The following is a 21,896-nucleotide window of genomic DNA, read 5'->3' as shown; positions in this document are numbered from 1 at the left end:
TGTATTACGCATATTTCTCTCGCTGTCGGCCATTGTTGTTTACATTTTCATTTGACATTTCTCCTTTTCTTCGCAAAATTATCGATAAACCTAGGAATAACACCCAAAATCTAGTTGTATAAAACGAGATAATTTTATAATCTCGGATTATCCAGAGAGGAATTTTGTATGGGAAATCTCGTTTCTTAATTACAGATTATGGAGTTAAGCTCGTAAATGAAGATAATCTCGTTTTACATATAACGAGAGTATAAAATTAATTTGGAAACTAACACAAACACAACTAACAATCGATATTTTGAGATAATCGATAATTTATTAGTGCTGGAAAGGTATTCCAAACTAGAATTGACTTGGAAACTAACATACACTTTTTACAAAAACTTGGCACTATGTGTAAGAAAGAAATGAACGATCACACATACCCAAGAGTATAGGTTATTTTTGTCAATTTAGAATTTAGAAACTCACCGAAAGTTTAACTGAAATCTCTGGTAATTAACGAGTAATCGATTAAAAAGCTAAACTTAACATGTACCATTCCAAACAGCATTAGATCGTCCAAATAATTCTCAAATTTAGTTTAAGAGCTGTCATTTCAGAAATAATTTTGTATACTGATCGTTTCCTGAATATTTATAAAAATTGTCTGGTTGTCTAAGACAATTAAGCAAATCATAATTCCATTTTAATACTTATATCTTATCCCTTCAGAAGCTTTAAACCCTGAAGCCATACATACAAGTGCTGTCATTTCAGAAATTCAGTATGTACGTGTGTATATTTGTCTACCAATGTCCTAGACTTCATAAACATCGTCTAAGACTTATATTTAATACATTAAACAGATCATAATATCCGAAATATTATCCTTTCGGTAGCTTCGGCCCTAGAAACCCGGCATACAAGCTCAATAAAAACAAATTCATTTTAATTATACAGAAATGCCGCAATCACGATTTTCATTTATTTTGTAACTAAAAAATTAAAAATAATCCATTTATACACGTTTCATCTTAACGGATGAAGAGAGTTCAACCGTCCAAGTTGAAAATATAAGATTTTTGAGTGTTCGCATAGTCAAAATAATTATCATAAAAAGACAGTGAAAACAACTCAAGTCATTTATAGGTGAAAAAATCAAAATTTGCTGAAAGTACCAAACCGAAGGGTAGTACCGCAAAAATAAAAGTTTAATTGATTATAATATTTATAACTAATATTTATAGCTACACAAATTATTTCATATACATAATATATAACCATTGTATATATTTTTAAATATATATAGTATTATATTTAATAGATTTATCGATTTTTTTTTTGAAATTTGTAGCTGATATCCATTAAATTAGTCCGCCTTCCCTTTACGCCAACGCATTACTCAAACAATTTTTTTCAATCAGCACAAAGTATTTCAATAGTTTTTTTTTGTATTATTTAATTTTAATATTCGTAATACAGCAACTCAATCACAAATTTTCATTTGCCGCAATACGCGCCTCTTCCCCCAAAATGTGAATGCAACTTAATTTTTGCCATATACGTTCTCATCGGAATAGGCAATGTACAGGAAATAATCCTCTTCGTGATGTTCCTAAAATAAATACACAAATATTAAAACCATTGAATTCATATACAACATTTGCATATATTTACCTGATATAGCGATCCCATAGTGGCCGATGTTGGTGGAATTACATTGTTGACGAAAAAGAAGAGTGCATCTTCGGGACGCAAATGTATACGCTTGCGAATTAAAAAGTAGAATTGACCAACTGTTAAATCAGATGGCACCAAATACTTTTTCTTATCTAAATCACCAATGCGTGCCTTTGGCGCCTTCTCCACAATGACCTAAAAGGATAGAAAAAAAATTATGAGTTCACGTCCGAAAATATGTACATACAAAAGAGTATTCATCGAAAGCAGTGAATATAGAGAAATCTACCTGCAATAAACATTAAATCTGATTATTCATAAGACAAATAGAAGCTATGACTATTTGACCTTCAGATCATTGCCTATTTATCCTGAACTCACAGGTATTCAAAAGATAAAGGCAAAATGTTAGCATATGTAAATTAACTTTGCTCTAATGGTAAACGCTTGCATATCGATCTCTACCTGCTTGCAGGTCAGCTGCTTACATTGTAGCTAATCTATAATCCTCTACAAGGAAAAGGCACACAACTTACAAACGAAAAAGGATACCTACGCTAAATTTGAATGCATTTGATCTCTAATCGCAACACATGTTGTTAAAAATGGCGGAGCCGTACCTTTTCTGCATGAAATATCACCGAGCAAAGATTGCACAGCTTGAAAATGGAAAATATGCACACGTTTCGTAGATTTCTTACATTTTGGAAAAGTTAGGTACCTTCATGCTCTAATCCTCAAATTATTTCTTAGAACACTGTTGGCAGACATATAATTTGTTGTTTCAAAAAATGCGCCCTGCAGTTTTAACAATTGTTGCACTTCTCGCCAAAAGCAGGCACTTAATTTGGCATTCCATGAAATAAGTGGAAATCGTTTTCAGGCTAAATTCTCTTAAAGCAGGTATTCGCAAAAGACAATAAAACATATGGCTAGCAAACTTTGGAAAAATACATTGAAAAACACATGTGCAGGCATGGCAGGTAAATAATGCTGTTTTATTGTGAAATTCACACAAAATAAACGCAACATGACTAACAGCGCAAGATACTTGCAGTAATTTTAAAAATTTGTTTGGTAGATAATTAAGTTAACAGAGAATTTGGAGAATATAGCGTCATGTACAACAACAAATTTGCTAAAAAACATACATAAATCTGAGAAAAATGTGTATGAACACATGTGTACAAGTACAAGCCACAAACACACGTATACCATATAAGGAAATCTATATGCGCAGTAATAAAGGCCGGACAAAAAACAAAAACTACAATACAAAACAGAAATCGACAGTTTACAAGTTTAGTATATAAGCACACACATACATATATAACATAAATATACTCAGTAAAATGAGTAAACAATTAAGCTTTTTCTCACTCTTTGCAAAGCAAAATTATGTGTTATGTTTTAGTAGTGCGCATTGTCGCTTGTTATTATTAGATACCTGTTTGACCACTTTGTATGCAAACAAAAAGTTGATCAGCTGATAATTTGAGAATTCTACATTTTTTATAATGAAATAATACTGCTGCCAATAACCTTTATACATTGTATTGTTGCCAATATTTTGTATAGACAGCGTGACCTTGACGAAATGTTTGGAAGCGCTTCAGTTTGTTTTTCATTTCAACTTCTGTATTGTGCTCCACAAAATTATCTCTAGAATCACAAGTACATATCGCAAATTCATCATTTGCTTTGCTCGCTTGGTTTTTGTTACAGTTGGTAACACTGCCGACGAAAACGGCAATACGAAACGAATAACAAAAACACTTATACATACATTTGTATTTGTATTATTGTTGAAAATCTATGCATATGTTACTCACTGCGTATACAAAATTGTTGCTATAAAAGCATATAAAAAAACAACAGGAAAATATACCTGTTCTCAACTAAACATTTACATGTTATCATACATTTTTTAAGAATCTATTTTCTATGACGCAATTTTTTTACGAAATTTTTTCATTGCATTTTACCCCCCACTTAGCTATTTTCGTAACAAAGAAAAACCCCTATATACTCCACTCACAATCACACCTATATATGTATATTACTTGCTGAGTTTGTATGGAATCATGACAAACGAGTATATTATAAAATTGCATACAAATGCACTGAAAATTTTTCATTCTACTTACTGGTACACGGTCTGGGTACTTCCTGCGTATTTTGTCACCTTCGGCACGTCGCTTCTCAAATGCATGATCTTCCTTATATTGAAACTTCATGTTTATATTTTAGTTAGTTAATATTACTGCAATTAAGTATATAATATATTTTCCAAATTCCAGACTTCACTAGATTTTCACAACTTGCTCCTTCAAGAGTATTTACGTTTATATTATGATTTGCTCTTTACTCGTTGAGTTTTCAATACAAAATGTCTTCTACTGAAATCAGCGACTAGAAGCTAAAAAAATGTGAAGCGACATCTACAGTGAAATTGTGACACAAATCTTTAGTGTTGCAAGTAGTTTGATTTTTGTTTTTAATTTGAGTAAAACTTTGTTTAAACAAATTCATATATGTGAAAAATATTAATTATTTATAATTGAGAATTTGTTTAAATATAAATATTAATTATACGTTGCAAAGTGCGGCTGGTAAAAATAGTATTATTAAATAAAATAAAAGTGATCATATTCGGCACATTAGTAAAAATCAACTCTTCTTGCTCGCGATCAGTGCTGCCGTATAAAGCCACGAATTCATTCGTTATAACAAATCAGCTGACAATTAACACAAATATTTATTTCCTTGTGGCAAATTGCTCGCAGCAAATTTTTTCATAAATCATTGTAATAAAGGAATAATTTTAACGAAAAAATGACGAGCCAATCCACCGGGATACAGCAACTTCTAGCTGCTGAGAAGAAAGCAGCAGAAAAGGTTACTGAGGCAAGGAAACGTAAGTATGTACGCTTGAAACATTATTACGGTTGCCTCGCTGCCGACATAAGCGGATGTTCTTGTTAAGCATTTGAGGTCATAATTAGAAAATATTTATAATTCGGTACACGATTAGGCAAGGCAAAGCGTCTGAAGCAAGCGAAAGATGAGGCGGTTGAGGAGATTGAGAAGTATCGTGGGGAGCGCGAACGTTTATTGAAGGAATATGAAGCAAAGGTGGGCACCCCCTAGGAAATGTGTATAACTAATACATTACCAATAATATGTATATGCACCCATTATTTTACAGTATATGGGCTCACGGGAAGGCGTTGCATTGAAGATTGATGTCGACACTCAAAATAAAATGGAAGAACTAAAAAAGGCAGTGGAGGATCGGAAGGATACATTAATCACTGATCTTTTAGAACTGGTTTACAATATTAAACCAGACGTGCATAGGAATTATTCTAAGAAATAAATTAACGGAAAATCTCAATCTTTGAAAGATAATGCAATATGAACCATAAAATGGTTATCCAAATGATATTTTATGTTTGATAGAAATTTCAGTCGAAAGACAAACATTGTGCAAATGCGAATTTAATAGTACATTTTAAATGTAGTGTTATTGTTCTAAATTAAATACTCGAATGTTGTAATTTTAATAGTCATCGTCGTAACATATTGTGAAAATTAAATAACTAAAGTTAGTTTAATTTTATTTAACAAATTATAAATGTTAAACTAGTCAATATACACAACTACCAAATTTTCCAATAAAGGTCACATATTAATGCACGTAATATAAAATTTTGTCATTGAATTGAACATAACAAGTCTCAAAAACTCCTCTAAATTAAAAATCTGCTGTTTTAAATTTCAACGATCCGGCAGCACGGTTTTTACTCGCTGTCATTGACGAAAATTTTTGCAGCGTTTTGAAGGGACCCTGAAATACGTGAAAGTTCACAGAAATTTTATAAAAATTAACTCAAAAGAAACTACATCAACATTATAAAATTGTTAAATACGTATTGCAAATTAGCTTTGCAATAAAAATATAAATTTTCGCAGATTAAATATGGTGAGTTTACAGGTTTGAAGTTTCCAATATTTTGTAGCTACTAGTGTCGGCATAGAAAATGGCGTGAAATATGTAGCGAATTGATTTGCAACAAGAATTCTACGGATTTACAAAGTTTAAGCTGAAGAAACCGCAAAAATCGTGTATTAAATCCATTTTGTAACAAGAGAATATATTTAAATATATAAGTTCCTTGCATTTCGCAAGTACGATGCAATTTTGTGTGTGTATACTAAAAATTTCAATAACGCTGTACTATTGAAGAGCGCTATTCGCCGTCATCCCAACGCGTACCTACTGGATACTATATAGGCTAGTTGCTACCCCTCAGCTTTCATGAAAAGAAATGAAATGTGGTTTTAACCTTGATGGTGTTTACTTGTATTTGTATCAATAATACGCTGTTACATACCGAAAACTATTTCACTTGAGACATTTATGCATATTATATCCTTAAAATTTAACGCAATTCATTTAATTTTTCCAGGGTTCCAATGAACGAGAATCACGTTCTTCAGAGTCACGTTCAGACGATCCACTAAATGACGGCATGGTGCCATCAAAGAAGTCTCGTTCAGATTCGGGTAAGTGCGCTATGTATATTATATGCCGGTTAATATATATTTTATTCTTATTTTATTTATTCAATCATAATAAATATACTTGAAAGTTACAAACATACGTTTGTGTATTACGAAATTGCTACGAGGGTTTTGTATGTTACGGTTTACTTGTTTTTTACCATCGAAAAATATTATCCAAACTAAATATGCTTGTGTTTATAGTATGAAATGTTACATATTAATTTGTAAGCAGCGTAAAGAGTGTGGAATAAAACTAGTTAGGTAAAAGCAATACTTTTACAATATGAACAGCTACGTACTTAGTATAAATTGAGCGAATTTGTCAATGCTTTAACAAAAATTCGATCTGTATCACAATAACATACTTACACACCACCACACCAACCATCAACTGTATTTTACTAAATAATCGGTTTTGTTTTTTTCTGTTCTGCTTAAGTAATTGCAGACTTTAACGCTTGTGATGTTCTCAGGGTCAGGTGAGACTTGCTCTTCTGCTTGCCGTGTAAGCTAGCTAGCGCCTATACAAAAAAGTAAAAACACTGCAAGAGTTGAGAGATAAAAAAAATATATATTTAATGAAACGCTTAAAAAACGGAAAAGGAAATATATCGACGATAATAGTTAAAAAGAAACAGAAACACAATGTTAAACCGAAATCACACATACATTTGGTTATGATAATGGTTTATACACTTTCAGTACTGCCAGCAAAAACCTTTAAAGCTGGCAATTTAGCAATAAAAAGTATTTAAAACCAATGCAGTACATGCGCATGCAATAATGCTGCAACAGCGTAACACATGCGACAATCGCAATTGTGTTGTCGATTTTATGGTTATGGAGTAAGACTGACGATGTTGTGGTGTTGATTTATGGGTAGCGCCACTACGTTTGTAGCCAACGCTTGATGTATGTTTTTTTTGTACTGTTGCTGATGTTTTCGAACTAATGACGCATATTGATTCTCTCTTCTTCTTCTCTTTTCTTTTTTTATTTCTTTTTGTAAGTATATTTTTTAGTTAAATTTCTCTGCCTTTGATTTCATATTGAACCGGTGCAGGTGCCATTCGCCTACAAACTGCAAAGCACAACCATTACATCGCGCTCCCGACTGCACTGTTATCAACTTCTAAAAACCGAAACATCATTAAAACGTCGTTGCATAAATTAATATGTATATGAATATGGATTTTTTTATGCGCATATACAATTTTATCCGTTATTCAACATTAGACAAAAGTCCTTTTTCTTTGAGTAAATTTTCAAAAAAATTTGTTGCGTGTAAACTGTGTGAAATTAACTAATTCTTACTGCGAATAAAATTTTTGATTTTCATTAACTTTATATGAGGTACGATTGCAAGGCAAGAAATATTTTTAGCAACAAAGTCAGCTGTTACAAATTTACAGTTTAAAATATTATTAGAAAAATGCTTAAATTATATGCTTTTAACGTCTATTTTTTAATACTTGTTTTAGGGTAATTTAAAAAGCCTTTTAGAGGTATTTACCGTGTCATTACTCAGATCCTAATCCTTATAGTTGTAAATTTTAAAATTTAATTATTTAATTAAAAAATTTCCTAGGAGAAGTGTAATAAATATAAAATTCAGCGGTTATGGTTTTATACAACAAGTCGCTTGCAGATGCATATTCAATTATGTGCTCGTTTTTGCATACATCAATATGTTCAATTTTTCCACTCCAAACTTTTGTTTCTCGAAGCTAAAATCCGAAAATTAGCTGAGATTGGAAACCTTTAGCTCTGCGTAAACCCAGAAAATGCAATTCAACGTTCCAATGATTTGTTTTCATTCTACAGAATTTAGCATAAAATTTATACATTTATAGTACATGCGTAAAAAAAAAAAAAAAAAAACAAAACAAAAATCATAAATATCCCGAAATTCCTTAATTTTTTCACTGTTGCTCTCTTATTATCTTTTCAGCGGATTTTATTTCTTTTTTTATTTTTTCTCTTTTATTAAACGTGCCCTTGAAGTGATTCAAAACCACACTCACCCACTTCTCACAGTGACAATATGTATAAATGTGTCCAAATAAAAAAACGTTTAAGCCAATTGCGTTTAGCATCACGAAATGTTGGAGAGGGCAAGAGATTTTTGAGATGAAATAAGGTCGCTTCATTAATTCTATTCTATATTTCTGTACTAGTTAACTATATGGTGTGCGGAAAGGGGATTTACAATTGATAAAAATATAAAAAAATCGCATATTTTATATAAATTTTTTTTTTTAGAATTCATTAAGTAAAGAACAAGTGCTGTGTATCAATTTGTTTGAATTTATACATAAAATTAGTAAAAAATTAATTATTTTTGTTGACAGTTAAGTCCGTTGGTCCGTTTCTTTTTGCAACTTTGGCATGCGCGCACTTTAATTCTGTGATCAAAATAATTTAATCCTTTCACTAGTGCCATACATTTATGCTTGTGTTATATTGTACGTATGTTTGTATGTAATCTTCATCAGCTTTTTGTGTCATTATGGACATCTAATATATCTAGCATAGCCGCATACCCAAGCCTAAGTTTCAATTATTGCAATGCATTAACCACCAGAGTATCATATTTGCGTAAATCCCCGTTCCGTGCATCTTTCTTATTACATGTTTCATATACAAAAAACAAAAAAAAGTCAATTTGTTCACGTATTTTGGATTTATACAGACTACTACGTATTTTATTTTAATTTTTTTAATGTTTGGGTGCTTTTTTTCTTTCATTCTTACATTTTGCAGCTTTTCTCAAAAATATACCAAAAATATGACATACAAAGAATGAAATGTGTATTAAGTCGCCAAAATAATTAATTAACGCGTGCAACATACCGAGTTATGAAAAGCGTATGCGTTAAATACAAACGAAATAAACTGCTACCACTGATAATTGTAAGTTTTACAACTTTACTGCGTACAACAACAACAAAATATTTGAAAATTATAACAACATTAGTATGAATGCATGTGAATGAGAATAAAAAAAAAATTGCAAAAGCAACTTTACGCAAAAAAGTAGAATTCAAAAAATAAGTAAACAAATAACAACACCACCACCACCTGTTGCCGTGTGTACCGGTGTCGTTGGCCAAAGCAAAATAAACGAAATGAAAAAAATCCCAAGTGATTTATACGCTCAAATAAAGGCAACAACCAAAACTCGATTGAGACTGTTATGAAAGTGGCAGCGAGAAAGTGAAACTTAAAACCGCACACGGCATATGCACTCTACGCTCGATAAAGCAGATACGCGCACGCGCGCGTCCAGTGAAGAGATACGCTTAGGAAGCTTGAAAACGTGTTGTTGTTTATTAATGTTTTTTCTTTTTGTCTTTATCTTTCTTGCAGGCGTCGAATTATATTTTGTTTCCATTCTAAAAAAAAAAAAAACAAAAACAATAAAATATAAATGTTATGTGAGCCAACAAGTGAGTGTAAGCGCCTTGTTATTGTTTTAGAAAGAAAAGCAATAAATTAGCATTTTTTGGATTGCTAATTTGTTATGATTCTTTTTTTGTAAATTTAAATATATATATTTAGAATCTGAAAAACATTTAAAATTGCTACAGAAATAATAGTATTTAATTAAAATGATTTTTTTTAAATGACTTGAATATGCAAATGGCTTGACAAATGAAACCCCTTAAAAATTAATAATAATTATTGAGCCGTAATGGCATTTATTTTCCAACTCTAAAAATTTATAGGTTAGTTCAAACTTGTTTAATTTATAATCACAATTAGTTATTTTCTAACCATAAATTATTATTCAAAAAACCACTGACTTACGTGTAATAAGCGCAAATATTCTAATAATTTGACTCACTTATTGGCACATATATCAATAATAAATAACGAACCAACAGACTCTAAACGATCGATTGAATGACTCTTGTGATTTTTCCACAACCACAAACCATATGAAAAAGTGTTCTGCGCGCTTTCACCCCTCACAAAATCCTTTCAGACAGCAAAGGCACAACACTCTTGCTGTTGTTCTACTTACCAACAAACGTTTTGTTGTTGGGCAAAATATTTATGTACGCTATTAATTAGTATTCCTAATATTCTAGGCAAGTCCTCGGAACCGAAAATTCCATACATTTCGCAGCCAATTTATGATCTGAAACAGACAGGCGATGTGAAATTCGGACCTGGCACACGTTCGGCATTGCTTGGCTTATTGGGTGGTGCGCTACCAAAACTCAGCTCCGATCAACATGACACGGTCAGTAAGGCTAAGAAATATGCCATGGAGCAAAGTATTAAAATGGTATTAATGAAGCAAACGTTGGCGCATCAGCAACAAGTAAGTGACTGTTTGATTGTTAGTATGTCATTCAGAACAATAAAAAAAATCGTTTTTTCTTTACAGCAATTGGCATCACAACGTACACAAGTGCAGCGTCAACAGGCACTCGCTCTCATGTGCAGGTGAGTGTAAAGTATGCTAATGCCGGTATTCTGCGAGCAGTCTCAAGTCTCTAATAGTGATTAATCTGTGTTGAAATCTATTTTGTGCCTTTTTGGTATTCTCTAATAGAGACTAATCTGTGGTGAAATCTATTAAGTGACTCTAATAGAGACTAATCTTTGGTGAAATCTATTAAGTGACTTTTTGGTATTCTCTAATAGAGACTAATCTGTGGTGAAATCTATTAAGTCCCTTTTTGGTATTCTAGTGAGTTTGTCTCATCCCAAATTGAGCAATATCAGTCTCTAATTTGTGAATTGATAGCTAAACTAATCAGCTGATTACATGCTCTTCTTTTCACCACATTATTTGTTGAATATTTTTGAGACTCTATCTGTCAGAATATAAAAAGATAGCGTAACATAGTCACTGGTTCACAATTGTGACAATTGGAGACCTGAGACAATCGTAGCAAGCAGAATTCCAGCATAAATTATGCAAATTGCAAAATTGCATAACTTTGATGTGAATCCTGGTAAAAGCATAATTGCTTGGTGAACTGGCTGTTTTATTGCTACAACAAACGGCTCGAGTTAATGAGTGGTTGTAGCATAAAAATCGCCACATGTGCCTACCATATAGAGCTGATAAGATCTGAGTTTCCCTACGATCTATGCTAAAATTAACACGTTTTTCTATCATTATTAACATATTCCTTCCAATTTCACAGAGTCTACGTTGGCAGTATTTCATTTGAGTTAAAAGAGGATACTATACGCGCTGCTTTCCTACCTTTTGGTCCAATCAAATCGATCAATATGTCATGGGATCCCATCACGCAGAAGCATAAAGGTTTTGCCTTTGTTGAATATGAAATTCCTGAGGGTGCACAACTGGCGCTGGAACAAATGAATGGCGCCTTAATGGGTGGTCGTAACATTAAAGTGGGACGCCCTAGTAACATGCCGCAGGCACAGCAAGTAATTGACGAAATTCAAGAGGAAGCAAAAAGTTTCAATCGCATTTATGTCGCATCGATACATCCGGATTTATCTGAAGAGGATATCAAAAGTGTTTTCGAGGCATTTGGTCCGATTTTGTATTGCAAATTGGCGCAGGGCACATCATTACATACACACAAAGGTTATGGTTTCATTGAGTACGCCAACAAGCAGGCAATGGATGAAGCTATCGCTAGCATGAACTTGTTCGATTTGGGTGGCCAATTACTGAGGTAAATACTGGGCTACTGATTTTTTCTTTAAAGCATAATTTGATATATATATTTTTTTTTTTTTATTTGCAGAGTGGGTCGTTCTATTACACCGCCGAATGCTTTGGTATGCGCTTCTACAAATTCAACAATGCCCACAGCAGCTGCTGTTGCTGCCGCTGCCGCCACCGCTAAGATACAGGCACTTGATGCTGTTGCCAGCAATGCCGTGCTTGGCCTTTCTGCAGCTACTCCCGCGCTTGGTATTTCACCATTAGCTGCGGCCGCTAAGGTGGGCGCCTTGCCAATTGCTGCTGCCGGCGCATTACATCCACCCGGACTTGCCGTACCTGCTGCTACTGGCGGTGCCGCTGCATTCCTATCCGCTGGCGTCTTCCAAGCGCCGGCAGCGCTACCACCAAATCTATTGGGCGCCGCACCTGGTATACCAAATGTGACCACTGCGGCTGCACCAGTTGTGGTTACACAAGCCGCACTGCTGGCAACACCAACTATGGGCGCTCCCACAATGGCTGCAATTGGTAGTCTGGGTGCTGGTGGTGGTATTAATACAGTATTGGGCGCTGATGCCGCCGCCGCCCAACATGCAGCAGCTGCCGCAGCCGCGGCTGTGAGTGCAAATGCCGCGGCCGCTGTGGCCGCTGCGAACAATGTGACAGCTATGCATAATTTACAATCGGCAAATTCAGAGCAACTGAAGAAGGCGCACGAGAAGGCACAGCAGGAGGAATTGCAAAAGAAATTAATGGACGAGGGTGAAACGCAGACGCTACAGCAGCAGGAGAATATGTCGATCAAGGGCCAGAGCGCACGGCAATTGGTTATGCAGCGGCTAATGCGACCACAAGAGTCACGTGTGATCATACTGCGTAACATGGTCGGTCCAGAGGATGTTGACGAAACCCTACAAGAGGAGATACAAGAAGAATGCACAAAATTCGGCACTGTTAGTCGTGTGATAATTTTCAACGAAAAACAGACGGAGAACGAAGATGATGAGGAAGCCGAAATAATTGTTAAAATATTTGTAGAATTTTCAAGCGCTATTGAGGCAGTGCGCGGACGGGATGCTTTACACGGTCGCTTCTTTGGTGGACGCCGCGTCATTGCTGAACTATATGATCAGTCACTTTTTGATCATGGTGATCTCTCGGGTTAGAAAAAATCAGTGAAATGCGAAAAATGAAAAGTGTACCCAAAATCATGTTAAAATTAAAAAAACACGTCATACTACAAATGGTTATGGTTTTGTAGCAAATCAATCATTATTGCTTTCATTATTAAACAACGCGACGGTTGGATTGTCGCGTTTTCTCCGTTTTGTGTGCACTAATTGTCTGCAGCTAAAGTTTTCTTCGACATTACCATTTCCAATTCCCCCCACAAGCTCTTTGACCGTTGACAATGTAATGAATGTATTTGAGTGTAAAATGCCGTTATATTAAGTAAAGAAGAAATATTTTAATTTCTGTAAAATTACTAATAAATATGTTAAGTATTTAATCAATTACAAATATTTTTTTTGCAATTTATATAACGTTTCGGATACAACTTTGTTATTGCTTTTGAGTCCGGTGATCCAGTAGATGGCGCTTTAAGTCGGGTACGTTTTTCCCCACAAACTTGCATTGATTACATTCCAGCGGAGAGTTGCACAACTGTTGCACCAGCTCCTTGTTAAGTGGTTTGATTAGTTCTCCTGCTTTTATTAGCGCAAACGCATCTAATTGCATAATTTTATTGTTAAATTAAATTACAAAAAAATTAAAACAATGTAATTACCTTGATAGTATAGAAATAACTTTGTGTTGAAACTCGTCCAATGTTTCTTAGTTTTGAGGCAGTCTGATACGAAATCTTTGGAGATTACATGCAAGTGCAAACGCTGCATGCTAGGTTGCGCATGAAAGCCAATTTTGAAATCATCTAATTGGCAACGCTTCACCTCAATTACATTTTGTGCAAGCAGAAACAGTTCCTCTAGCAGCGGTAAGTGGCTTTGATTTAACTATAAGATTTGTTAGAAAGTGTTTGAATTGAAATTGGAAATGGTGTGTTTACAAATAACTTACATGGAAAATATCAGGTATGTCCGCTTTTGGCAGCACGAGATAGTGATGCTGAGCTTTTGGATATTTGTCGTGTATCACTACGGCATCGTTCGAAGATATTATAATATTTTTAGGATCATTAATGGTGGCTAAAAGGCCAGCAGCCCATCCTTTGCCAATCAAATTTGTCATTTTAATTTATATGTTTGCATTTGGTTATTGTTTATATTTATAGTTCGCTTCATTGACAGTTGTTTGCTTTTTGTGTAAATTTCACAGGAGTATTAACAACATATACGTACGTTAGGCACACAATTAAATGTATTTATACATATTTCTCAAAATGTTTTATGTATTTTATTTAAATAACGGGTGATTTTTTTGAGGTTAGGATTTTCATGCATTAGTATTTGACAGATCACGTGGGATTTCAGACATGGTGTCAAAGAGAAAGATGCTCAGTATGCTTTGACATTTCATCATGAATAGACTTACTAACGAGCAACGCTTGCAAATCATTGAATTTTATTACCAAAATCAGTGTTCGGTTCGAAATGTGAAATCCGCTTTTTTATCGACAAATTTTGTTCAGCGATGAGGCTCATTTCTGGTTGAATGGCTACGTAAATAAGCAAAATTGCCGCATTTGGGGTGAAGAGCAACCAGAAGCCGTTCAAGAACTGCCCATGCATCCCGAAAAATGCACTGTTTGGTGTGGTTTGTACGCTGGTGGAATCATTGGACCGTATTTTTTCAAAGATGCTGTTGGACGCAACGTTACGGTGAATGGCGATCGCTATCGTTCGATGCTAACAAACTTTTTGTTGCCAAAAATGGAAGAACTGAACTTGGTTGACATGTGGTTTCAACAAGATGGCGCTACATGCCACACAGCTCGCGATTCTATGGCCATTTTGAGGGAAAACTTCGGAGAACAATTCATCTCAAGAAATGGACCCGTAAGTTGGCCACCAAGATCATGCGATTTAACGCCTTTAGACTATTTTTTGTGGGGCTACGTCAAGTCTAAAGTCTACAGAAATAAGCCAGCAACTATTCCAGCTTTGGAAGACAACATTTCCGAAGAAATTCGGGCTATTCCGGCCGAAATGCTCGAAAAAGTTGCCCAAAATTGGACTTTCCGAATGGACCACCTAAGACGCAGCCGCGGTCAACATTTAAATGAAATTATCTTCAAAAAGTAAATGTCATGAACCAATCTAACGTTTCAAATAAAGAACCGATGAGATTTTGCAAATTTTATGCGTTTTTTTTTTTAAAAAGTTATCAAGCTCTTAAAAAATCACCCTTTATAATATTTCTTCACAAAAATTAGAAATCATATGAAATTTCCTATTAATCAAATAATTATATTTGACAGTCTGCTTCAAATGTCAGTAGTGGCAATGCAACCATATGGGAAATTTGTGTAATAAAAAAATATGGCAGCTTTAAAAATATACGGGGGAAATTTGTCAGAGATATATGGTTGGCAACACCTTGGTTGACAGCAATTTTTAAAGTTCTTTTTCTCCGTGGTTCCTGCTGTTAAACATGGCACCAACTGTAAGTGCTCCGAAATATCCAAAAATATTACATCAATCCTATATATAAATGTGAAATAATTTGAAACGAATGCATCATATAAGTTTCCTAATCAGAAAATAATAGTTTTTATAAGAAAATATAAAGGATGTGCAAAGAATGGTGCGATTAAATTTTGTTATTGAAGTAGAAGATTTGGTTCACATACATATGAACATACATATTTGACAATTGCTTAATATATATATTTCCAATTTTAGATGTTTCATATTTGACATGACTAATTGGGCGTTTTTTCGTTAAACTATAGGCTAAAACCAACAAAGGTGATAAATCCGCCGCCAAGCCAGCCGAAAAGAAGGCTGCACCCGCCGCGGCTGCCGCTGCTAAGGGCAAAGTTGAAAAGCCAAAGGCTGAAGCTAAGCCCGCTGCCGCTGCTGCCAAAAATGTGAAAAAGGCGCCAGAAGCCGCCAAGGAAGTGAAGGCTGCTGCAAAACCAGCACCCGCCAAGAAGGCCGCACCAGCTGCAGCTGCTCCCAAGAAGGATGCCAAGGCTGCCCCTGTTAAGGACGCCAAGAAAGCCGCACCTGCTGCTGCTAAGCCAGCCGCAGCTGCTCCAGCCAAAAAAGCTGAGCCAGCTAAAGCCGCTGTGCCCGCTGCCGCACCAGCTGAGAAGCCAAAGGCTCCAGTTGTAAAGGCCGCCAAGCCACAACGTAAATCCGTGCCAGCTGCAGCTGCTGCCGCCTCCGGCAAAGTTGGCAAGAAGAACGTGTTGCGTGGCAAGGGATTGAAGAAGAAGAAGGTCTCTCTTCGTTTCGGAATCGATTGCACCAACATTGCTGAAGATAACATCATGGATGTTGCCGATTTTGTAAGTACTTTCGTTGCGTACGCCCAGAGAAATTTGCCGCAATTTGGTAAACCATATTTATCTACTAAACTGTAGTTTGTAAGATTTTGTATATTATGTAATCGCCGCCACAAATTATTCGTCATCGATGCTGGAACTTCGAAGGCTTCGGTGATAGCTCCAATTGTGGTAGAGTGATTTCCATAACAATTAAACTGCTGTGCACAGGCTTTTAGCCAATCGCAGTAGTCTAACAATTATGGATACACTATTATGCTGTTGCGATTTAGTTTCTTGTTATTACTGGCTCTAAACGAGCCTTTCATATCCATCGGCAAGATCCACATTTCCCCCAATTGAATGGGGGAGTTGCTGTTCGAAACGGGACTCTGGGTGCTGCACAACGGGGTAGCCTCTGATCGCCAGAACCGGGTCTGGCCAGTGGTGCAACCGTCTGTGAACAGTGCCAAGTCGTGCTATGTCTACCGCCCAGTGGTGGGTCCCGGGCTGTAGTACATGCAACCGCATGTATTCAGGCCAAAATTCATAGTGCGCCCTGCGTTTACGTTCGAAATTTCGATCGTTGCAGGCTTCTCAGCGGATCATATGTATATTGACGCAGGAAGCTAAATTGCAACAGCATTGTTAAATGCAATGCAATGCAAAGCAACGCAACGTGCCCTATACTACAACGCAGGGCGCACAGGTAAATATTTAGTACATTTAATTTTTATACATATATTGGTTATCTAAAAATGTTTGTTGCCACGTCCGATTTGTCGTCAGAGAGTGAAGCTTCGGCGCCGTCGCTCTGAAGGCAGTGTACTCAGTGGAAAAGTAAACCTCACACTCTGCTATTTTTGGTTGCAAAATGACTAGCTTGGTTTTGTGGCTTAACACTGCAAGAGACACGCTCTGCTTATTAGCATAGAAACGTATTTATTTTATTATTGAATGACAACAACTGATGATGATTTTTATTTCTTTAAATCTTTAGGAAAAGTACATTAAGGCCCGCCTAAAGGTCAACGGCAAAGTGAACAACCTTGGCAACAATGTCACATTCGAGCGTTTGAAGATGAAATTGTACGTGAACTCGGACGTGCACTTCTCCAAGGCTTACCTGAAATACTTGACCAAGCGTTACTTGAAGAAGAACAGTTTGCGTGATTGGATCCGTGTCGTGTCCAACGATAAGGATTCGTATGAACTCCGTTACTTCAGAATCAGCTCCAACGATGATGAAGATGAGGATGCCGAGTAAACTTGTTTTTTTACAATATTTTTAACTAAAGATAAAGAGACATGAGTACGAGGAAACTGTTGGACTGGTATTTTTACCATGTAAAAAGTGTTGAAGTTCTTCTCCAACAGTGAAAAAAATAAAATTTGCAACACAAATTGATTTTGTGTGAAAGAATAATTATTGAGTTTTGTTTAGTACGTGCAATATGTATTTAGTGAACTTTGTTTTGTATGTGTAATGTGTATTTTCTGAATTTTGGAAAACGTGTTGCATGGTTATGTGCATTTTAAGTTTTAAAAGCGATTTTATTAAAAAATGCATTTTTGTAGTTATTTTCGGATACTGTGAATTTTGTAATTCGAACATTATTGTAGCATACATTTGGGATGCGTTCAATTAAATATGCACCTAATAAGTGTTTGATGTACGAAAATAATTTAAAAACTAAAATCGTAAACAAAATTTATTAAAAACAATTATTGTTAAATTAAAAAGTTCCATACAAATTTTAAATCAGCATAGACACCCTGTGTGCCAGCTATAGAAACATCTCTGTTATTACATGCCTGCAGTCACATGTTTGTCAAAGAATTTCGACGGAAATGGCGTACACTGAACACGCCATCTCAACGACGTAAACAAAACGCATTGAACACACTCAAAAACATTTGTTATGGCATTTTTCGCTGCTGCATTGTTGTTGTTGTTAACTTAGTTTGTTTTTGTCCGATGCTGTCGCTGTAAAAAGTAAACAGAAAACAGGCGAAGTCGAGAAAGCAAGTGCCGACGACGTCGCCGTCGCTGCCTCCGCTTGTGTACGCGTTCTATATGCTGTATTTTTGATAGGGCATTGTTGTTTTGCGCCGTTAGTTCATTACTTATTATTTCATCTCTTTTACCTTATATATATTTATATACCTAATCGGCACATATAGCATATAGCCACAGCATGCTATGACTGCGACGTTGTTGGCGACGTCGACTTCGTTGGGTTATTGGCGTTTCTGACATTGCTTTTGTTGTTTGCTTCTATCGCACGAATTCCGACATTCGGCGCTAAAAAGCTAAAACGCGTCGTGTTGTCGTTGTCATCAGAGGTATACTCGATACTCGAGTCACTAGCAGCACGCAAAATAGACAAAAATTTAAATTTTCTTCACCTCGTGGAAAAGTTAGCGCATCAAAAGTGTTTGTGCAATAGACAAAATGCAGAATAAATACACTACAATTATAAAATATTGAATATTAAATGAACGCATAAGTTGTGTTTAGTGCAAAAAACAAAAACAACAAAAGCAAATTGGCATTGATAAATTGTGTAAAGGACTATGAAAAACTAACTACATACATACAAACAAACGTTCGTATATAGTGCATAAATACATTTAAGTGAATAAATTGAAAAGTTCCAAAGGGCATTCTCCATAGTGGTAAGTGCAAATATACGTGTAATATTAATAATAAATACATATTTCCTAAACAATTAGTTTAACTGTCCCACACTGATATACTTGACAATTTTTGTACCGTCCCCATTGTCCGATACACTTGTGCCCGTGTGGCTTCCCCTAGTTGTGATTACACAACAACATAGCGCATTACGCTTCCATGTGGACGCAAATACGCAATACGGACAAGTTCCAATTGGAGTGCGAGTAAGCAGTATATATGTATAAGAATGCTTGTGATATAGACTTACTTACAAATGTTCTACCTACAGCAGGGTGGGGGGTACAAATGTTGGTGCTGTGCTAGAAGCCAGTTGTGGGTGCTACAGCATGGAATATTGTTACATAAATATGTTGATATGTATATATGTAAGTGATATTTACTTATGTATATACACATAACTATATATAATATAATTTTTAATGCAGGTAAGTGCAACTATAGTAAACTAAATGCTTTTAATTAAATACAATACAATACATACTATACATATGTATGTAAAGGAAAATACATACATACATACATACATACATACATTTATTTCTATTCGATACATATTGTTTTTGTGCGTTAATTGAAAGACCTGCGGTCTTATACTTACATTTGTGTGTCATAAATTTTACATGTACATGTACTTTAAATAATTTAATTTTAAAGTACATGAATACATGTGTTTATACATATGTACATTCATAAGTGTGTAAAAATGTCGCGAGAGTTTAAATTTTTTCCATTAAGTTCATTGTTGTCAACCCTTTTTGGGCTGTTAGTAGGTTAAGGCGTCGTCTAATAGCGCATCGGCGTTGCTACGATTTTGCTTTAGCTTTTGTTTTGCAAACAAAAATTCCCGTGCTTCCTCTTTTTCATTTATACAACATATATACATACATATATAATACATGTGTGTATGTGTATAAAAATTAATTCGCATAAACACTGCAAATAACACGACAGGGTTACCACCTATATTTTTGATTTTTAAATTCAAAAATATATACTTTTTATTTTTAAAATCCAAAAAAATTCTTTTAAATTATTTAATTTATTATTTATTAATTATTTTTTTTAAATATTTTTTTAAATATTTTTTTTAAATTAATTTATTTTTCTTTTTAAATTAATTTATTTTGTTAAATTATTTCCAAGAAAGAATTAATTTAAATTAAAAAATAAATAACTATATTTTATATTTTTTTTCGTAATATTTTTTTATTTCTTAATTTTTTTCTATTTTTTAATTTAATACAATAAAATTAAAATTCAAAATTAAACTTTATTTTTATTTTTAAATTCTTTACAGAAATACATAATAAAGAAGTAAATATAAATAATTATTTTTTTATATATTTTATTATTGTTTCTTTTGTATATATTTTAGATAATTTTATAACCTTTTTTTAAATATTTTTTATATAATTTTATAACTTAAAAAATTTTTTTTTATATAATTTTATAACATTTTATTTTTTGAATTTTTTTCTTATTGTTTTTTTTATTTTTTTATAATTTATTCTTTATTTTTATTTTTAAATTCAAAAATAAATACGAATGCTTATTTTTAAATTATGTATCTCAAAGAAAAAATTTAATTTAAGTAGATTAAAAAAATAAATATACATGTTTTATATATTTTTATATTTCTTTTGAATATTTTTTTATATACTTTATTATTATTTCTTTTGTATATTTTTTATATAATTTTATTACTTTTTTTAAATTTTTTTTTATATAATTTTATAACTTTTTTTTTAAATATTTTTATATAATTTTATAATTTTTTTAAAATAATTTTATAACATTTTTTAAATTTTTTTTCTTATTCTTTTTTATTTTTTTTATAATTTATTCTTAATTTTTTGAATTTTTTCTTATTTTTTATTTTTTATTTTTTTTATAATTTATTTTTTATTTTTATTTCTAAATTAAAAAATAAATACGAATGCTTATTTTTAAATTATGTATCTCAAACAAAAAATTTAATGTAAATTAAAAAAATAAATATGTAAATAACTCTGTTTTATATATTTTTATATTTCTTTTGAATACTATAATAAAATATAAAATAATATATAAAATTTTTTACCATGTTTTTTAGTTCTTAATATATTTTTATTTTTAAATTCAAAAATAAAAATAAAAATATTATAGTATAAAAATATAATTTATTTTTGATTTATCATAAAAAACATAAAGTTAAAAAATAAATAATTAGTTTTTATATTTCTTTTGAATATCTTTTTTTATAATATTTTAAATATTATTTTTATATAATTTTCATATTTTGTATTTTCCTGAAATGTATTTATTAATTGTTTATATCAATCCAATATTTTTTTATTTTCGTTATTTTTTTTTTAATTCTTAGAATTAAATTCGAAACTTATTTTTAATCATTTAAAAAAAAATATAATTTAATTTAAACTAAAAAAAATTAGCTTTATTAGTTTTTTATATCTATTAAATATTTTTTTATTTTAGTAATTTTTTTTTGTGATTTATTTATTTTTTCTAATTTATTTTATTCTTTTCACTAATTTTTTTATTTAATTATTTTTTTATTTAATTATTTTTTTATTAATTTTTCTTTTTTACATTTATTTAGTAATTTTTTTAATTATTATTTTCTAATTATTTTATTTAAAATACTTTTTTTTATTTTGTTTTTAATATTTTTTTAAATATATATTTTTTAATATTTTTAATTTTTTTAATTTTATTTTTGGTGTTTTTCTAAATTATTTTATTCTGTTCACTAATTTTTTTATTTAATTTTTTTATTAATTTTTCTTTTCAATTCTTTTTTTACGTTTTTTTAGTAATTTTTTTTTTCAATTATTATGTTTTTAAGATATTTT

At 32.8% G+C, this 21,896-nt stretch overlaps 6 protein-coding genes and 1 long non-coding RNA gene across 9 annotated transcripts in view; 4 read left to right on the top strand and 3 right to left on the bottom strand.

The window, feature by feature from the left end:
* Nucleotides 1–1,424: 1,424 nt before the first annotated feature.
* On the bottom strand, nucleotides 1,425–4,086 carry LOC105216265 (gamma-aminobutyric acid receptor-associated protein). The gene is made up of 3 exons (XM_011190666.3): nucleotides 3,810–4,086; nucleotides 1,660–1,857; nucleotides 1,425–1,597 (listed from the first exon to the last, which is right to left on the bottom strand). Exons 1-3 carry the CDS (start codon nucleotides 3,897–3,899, stop codon nucleotides 1,529–1,531), a joined length of 357 nt encoding a protein of 118 aa, XP_011188968.1. The 5' UTR covers nucleotides 3,900–4,086; the 3' UTR covers nucleotides 1,425–1,528.
* Nucleotides 4,087–4,365: 279 nt separating this feature from the next.
* Nucleotides 4,366–8,123, top strand: LOC105216266 (V-type proton ATPase subunit G-like). Its single transcript, XM_029042877.2, has 5 exons — nucleotides 4,366–4,579; nucleotides 4,697–4,797; nucleotides 4,871–5,647; nucleotides 6,135–6,231; nucleotides 7,254–8,123. The coding sequence occupies exons 1-3, from the start codon at nucleotides 4,498–4,500 to the stop codon at nucleotides 5,039–5,041; spliced, it is 354 nt and encodes a 117-aa protein (XP_028898710.1). The 5' UTR covers nucleotides 4,366–4,497; the 3' UTR covers nucleotides 5,042–5,647; nucleotides 6,135–6,231; nucleotides 7,254–8,123.
* On the bottom strand, nucleotides 5,068–7,242 carry LOC128921914 (uncharacterized). The gene is made up of 2 exons (XR_008471238.1): nucleotides 6,060–7,242; nucleotides 5,068–5,978 (listed from the first exon to the last, which is right to left on the bottom strand). It is a non-coding gene; the product is annotated as an uncharacterized LOC128921914 (long non-coding RNA).
* LOC105216270 (poly(U)-binding-splicing factor half pint) lies at nucleotides 5,485–13,414 on the top strand. Of its 3 annotated transcripts, XM_054230916.1 has the most exons (8): nucleotides 6,150–6,231; nucleotides 6,671–6,710; nucleotides 8,183–8,371; nucleotides 8,995–9,144; nucleotides 10,326–10,561; nucleotides 10,628–10,686; nucleotides 11,397–11,900; nucleotides 11,973–13,414. In XM_054230916.1, the coding sequence occupies exons 5-8, from the start codon at nucleotides 10,505–10,507 to the stop codon at nucleotides 13,057–13,059; spliced, it is 1,707 nt and encodes a 568-aa protein (XP_054086891.1). In that variant the 5' UTR covers nucleotides 6,150–6,231; nucleotides 6,671–6,710; nucleotides 8,183–8,371; nucleotides 8,995–9,144; nucleotides 10,326–10,504; the 3' UTR covers nucleotides 13,060–13,414. The 3 variants fall into 3 exon arrangements, with proteins under 3 accessions (XP_011188973.1, XP_028898706.1, XP_054086891.1); XM_029042873.2 differs by lacking the exons at nucleotides 8,183–8,371; nucleotides 8,995–9,144 and adding an exon at nucleotides 5,602–5,647 and having other exon boundaries at nucleotides 6,135–6,231; XM_011190671.3 differs by lacking the exons at nucleotides 6,671–6,710; nucleotides 8,183–8,371; nucleotides 8,995–9,144 and adding an exon at nucleotides 5,485–5,647 and having other exon boundaries at nucleotides 6,135–6,231.
* On the bottom strand, nucleotides 13,140–14,143 carry LOC105216268 (aprataxin-like protein). Its single transcript, XM_011190670.3, has 3 exons — nucleotides 13,973–14,143; nucleotides 13,683–13,908; nucleotides 13,140–13,623 (listed from the first exon to the last, which is right to left on the bottom strand). The coding sequence occupies exons 1-3, from the start codon at nucleotides 14,141–14,143 to the stop codon at nucleotides 13,457–13,459; spliced, it is 564 nt and encodes a 187-aa protein (XP_011188972.2). The 3' UTR covers nucleotides 13,140–13,456.
* Nucleotides 14,144–15,363: 1,220 nt separating this feature from the next.
* LOC105216267 (60S ribosomal protein L22) lies at nucleotides 15,364–17,769 on the top strand. Its single transcript, XM_011190668.3, has 3 exons — nucleotides 15,364–15,517; nucleotides 15,807–16,367; nucleotides 17,344–17,769. The coding sequence occupies exons 1-3, from the start codon at nucleotides 15,506–15,508 to the stop codon at nucleotides 17,608–17,610; spliced, it is 840 nt and encodes a 279-aa protein (XP_011188970.2). The 5' UTR covers nucleotides 15,364–15,505; the 3' UTR covers nucleotides 17,611–17,769.
* A 723-nt stretch (nucleotides 17,770–18,492) lies between these two features.
* LOC105216271 (dual specificity protein kinase splA) overlaps nucleotides 18,493–21,896 on the top strand; it is a 66,347-nt gene continuing 62,943 nt past the window's right edge. Inside the window, exon 1 of the mRNA XM_011190677.3 lies at nucleotides 18,493–19,022. The gene's annotated coding sequence lies outside the window, so the exon portion shown is untranslated. The remainder of the gene's footprint in view (nucleotides 19,023–21,896) is intronic.

This window comes from Zeugodacus cucurbitae, chromosome 5 (assembly GCF_028554725.1).
Source record: "Zeugodacus cucurbitae isolate PBARC_wt_2022May chromosome 5, idZeuCucr1.2, whole genome shotgun sequence".
NCBI classification, from domain to species: domain Eukaryota; kingdom Metazoa; phylum Arthropoda; class Insecta; order Diptera; family Tephritidae; genus Zeugodacus; species Zeugodacus cucurbitae.
This window is presented reverse-complemented; position numbering and strand designations above follow the sequence as displayed.

Excerpts from the sequence above, each read along its gene's own strand:
- LOC105216265 (XM_011190666.3), bottom strand. The coding sequence starts at position 3,899 with ATGAAGTTTCAATATAAGGAAGATCATGCATTTGAGAAGCGACGTGCC. Across the intron at positions 1,858-3,809 it reads AGTACCCAGACCGTGTACCA|GTCATTGTGGAGAAGGCGCC; the intron begins GTAAGTAGAATG and ends CTATCCTTTTAG. Across the intron at positions 1,598-1,659 it reads CTATGGGATCGCTATATCAG|GAACATCACGAAGAGGATTA; the intron begins GTAAATATATGC and ends TATTTATTTTAG.
- LOC105216266 (XM_029042877.2), top strand. The coding sequence starts at position 4,498 with ATGACGAGCCAATCCACCGGGATACAGCAACTTCTAGCTGCTGAGAAG. Across the intron at positions 4,580-4,696 it reads GGTTACTGAGGCAAGGAAAC|GCAAGGCAAAGCGTCTGAAG; the intron begins GTAAGTATGTAC and ends GTACACGATTAG. Across the intron at positions 4,798-4,870 it reads TGAAGGAATATGAAGCAAAG|TATATGGGCTCACGGGAAGG; the intron begins GTGGGCACCCCC and ends ATTATTTTACAG.
- LOC105216270 (XM_011190671.3), top strand. Across the intron at positions 6,232-10,325 it reads GAAGTCTCGTTCAGATTCGG|GCAAGTCCTCGGAACCGAAA; the intron begins GTAAGTGCGCTA and ends CTAATATTCTAG. Across the intron at positions 10,687-11,396 it reads GCACTCGCTCTCATGTGCAG|AGTCTACGTTGGCAGTATTT; the intron begins GTGAGTGTAAAG and ends CCAATTTCACAG.
- LOC105216268 (XM_011190670.3), bottom strand. The coding sequence starts at position 14,143 with ATGACAAATTTGATTGGCAAAGGATGGGCTGCTGGCCTTTTAGCCACC. Across the intron at positions 13,909-13,972 it reads ACATACCTGATATTTTCCAT|TTAAATCAAAGCCACTTACC; the intron begins GTAAGTTATTTG and ends CAAATCTTATAG. Across the intron at positions 13,624-13,682 it reads GTTATTTCTATACTATCAAG|ATGCGTTTGCGCTAATAAAA; the intron begins GTAATTACATTG and ends TTATGCAATTAG.
- LOC105216267 (XM_011190668.3), top strand. Across the intron at positions 16,368-17,343 it reads TCATGGATGTTGCCGATTTT|GAAAAGTACATTAAGGCCCG; the intron begins GTAAGTACTTTC and ends TTAAATCTTTAG.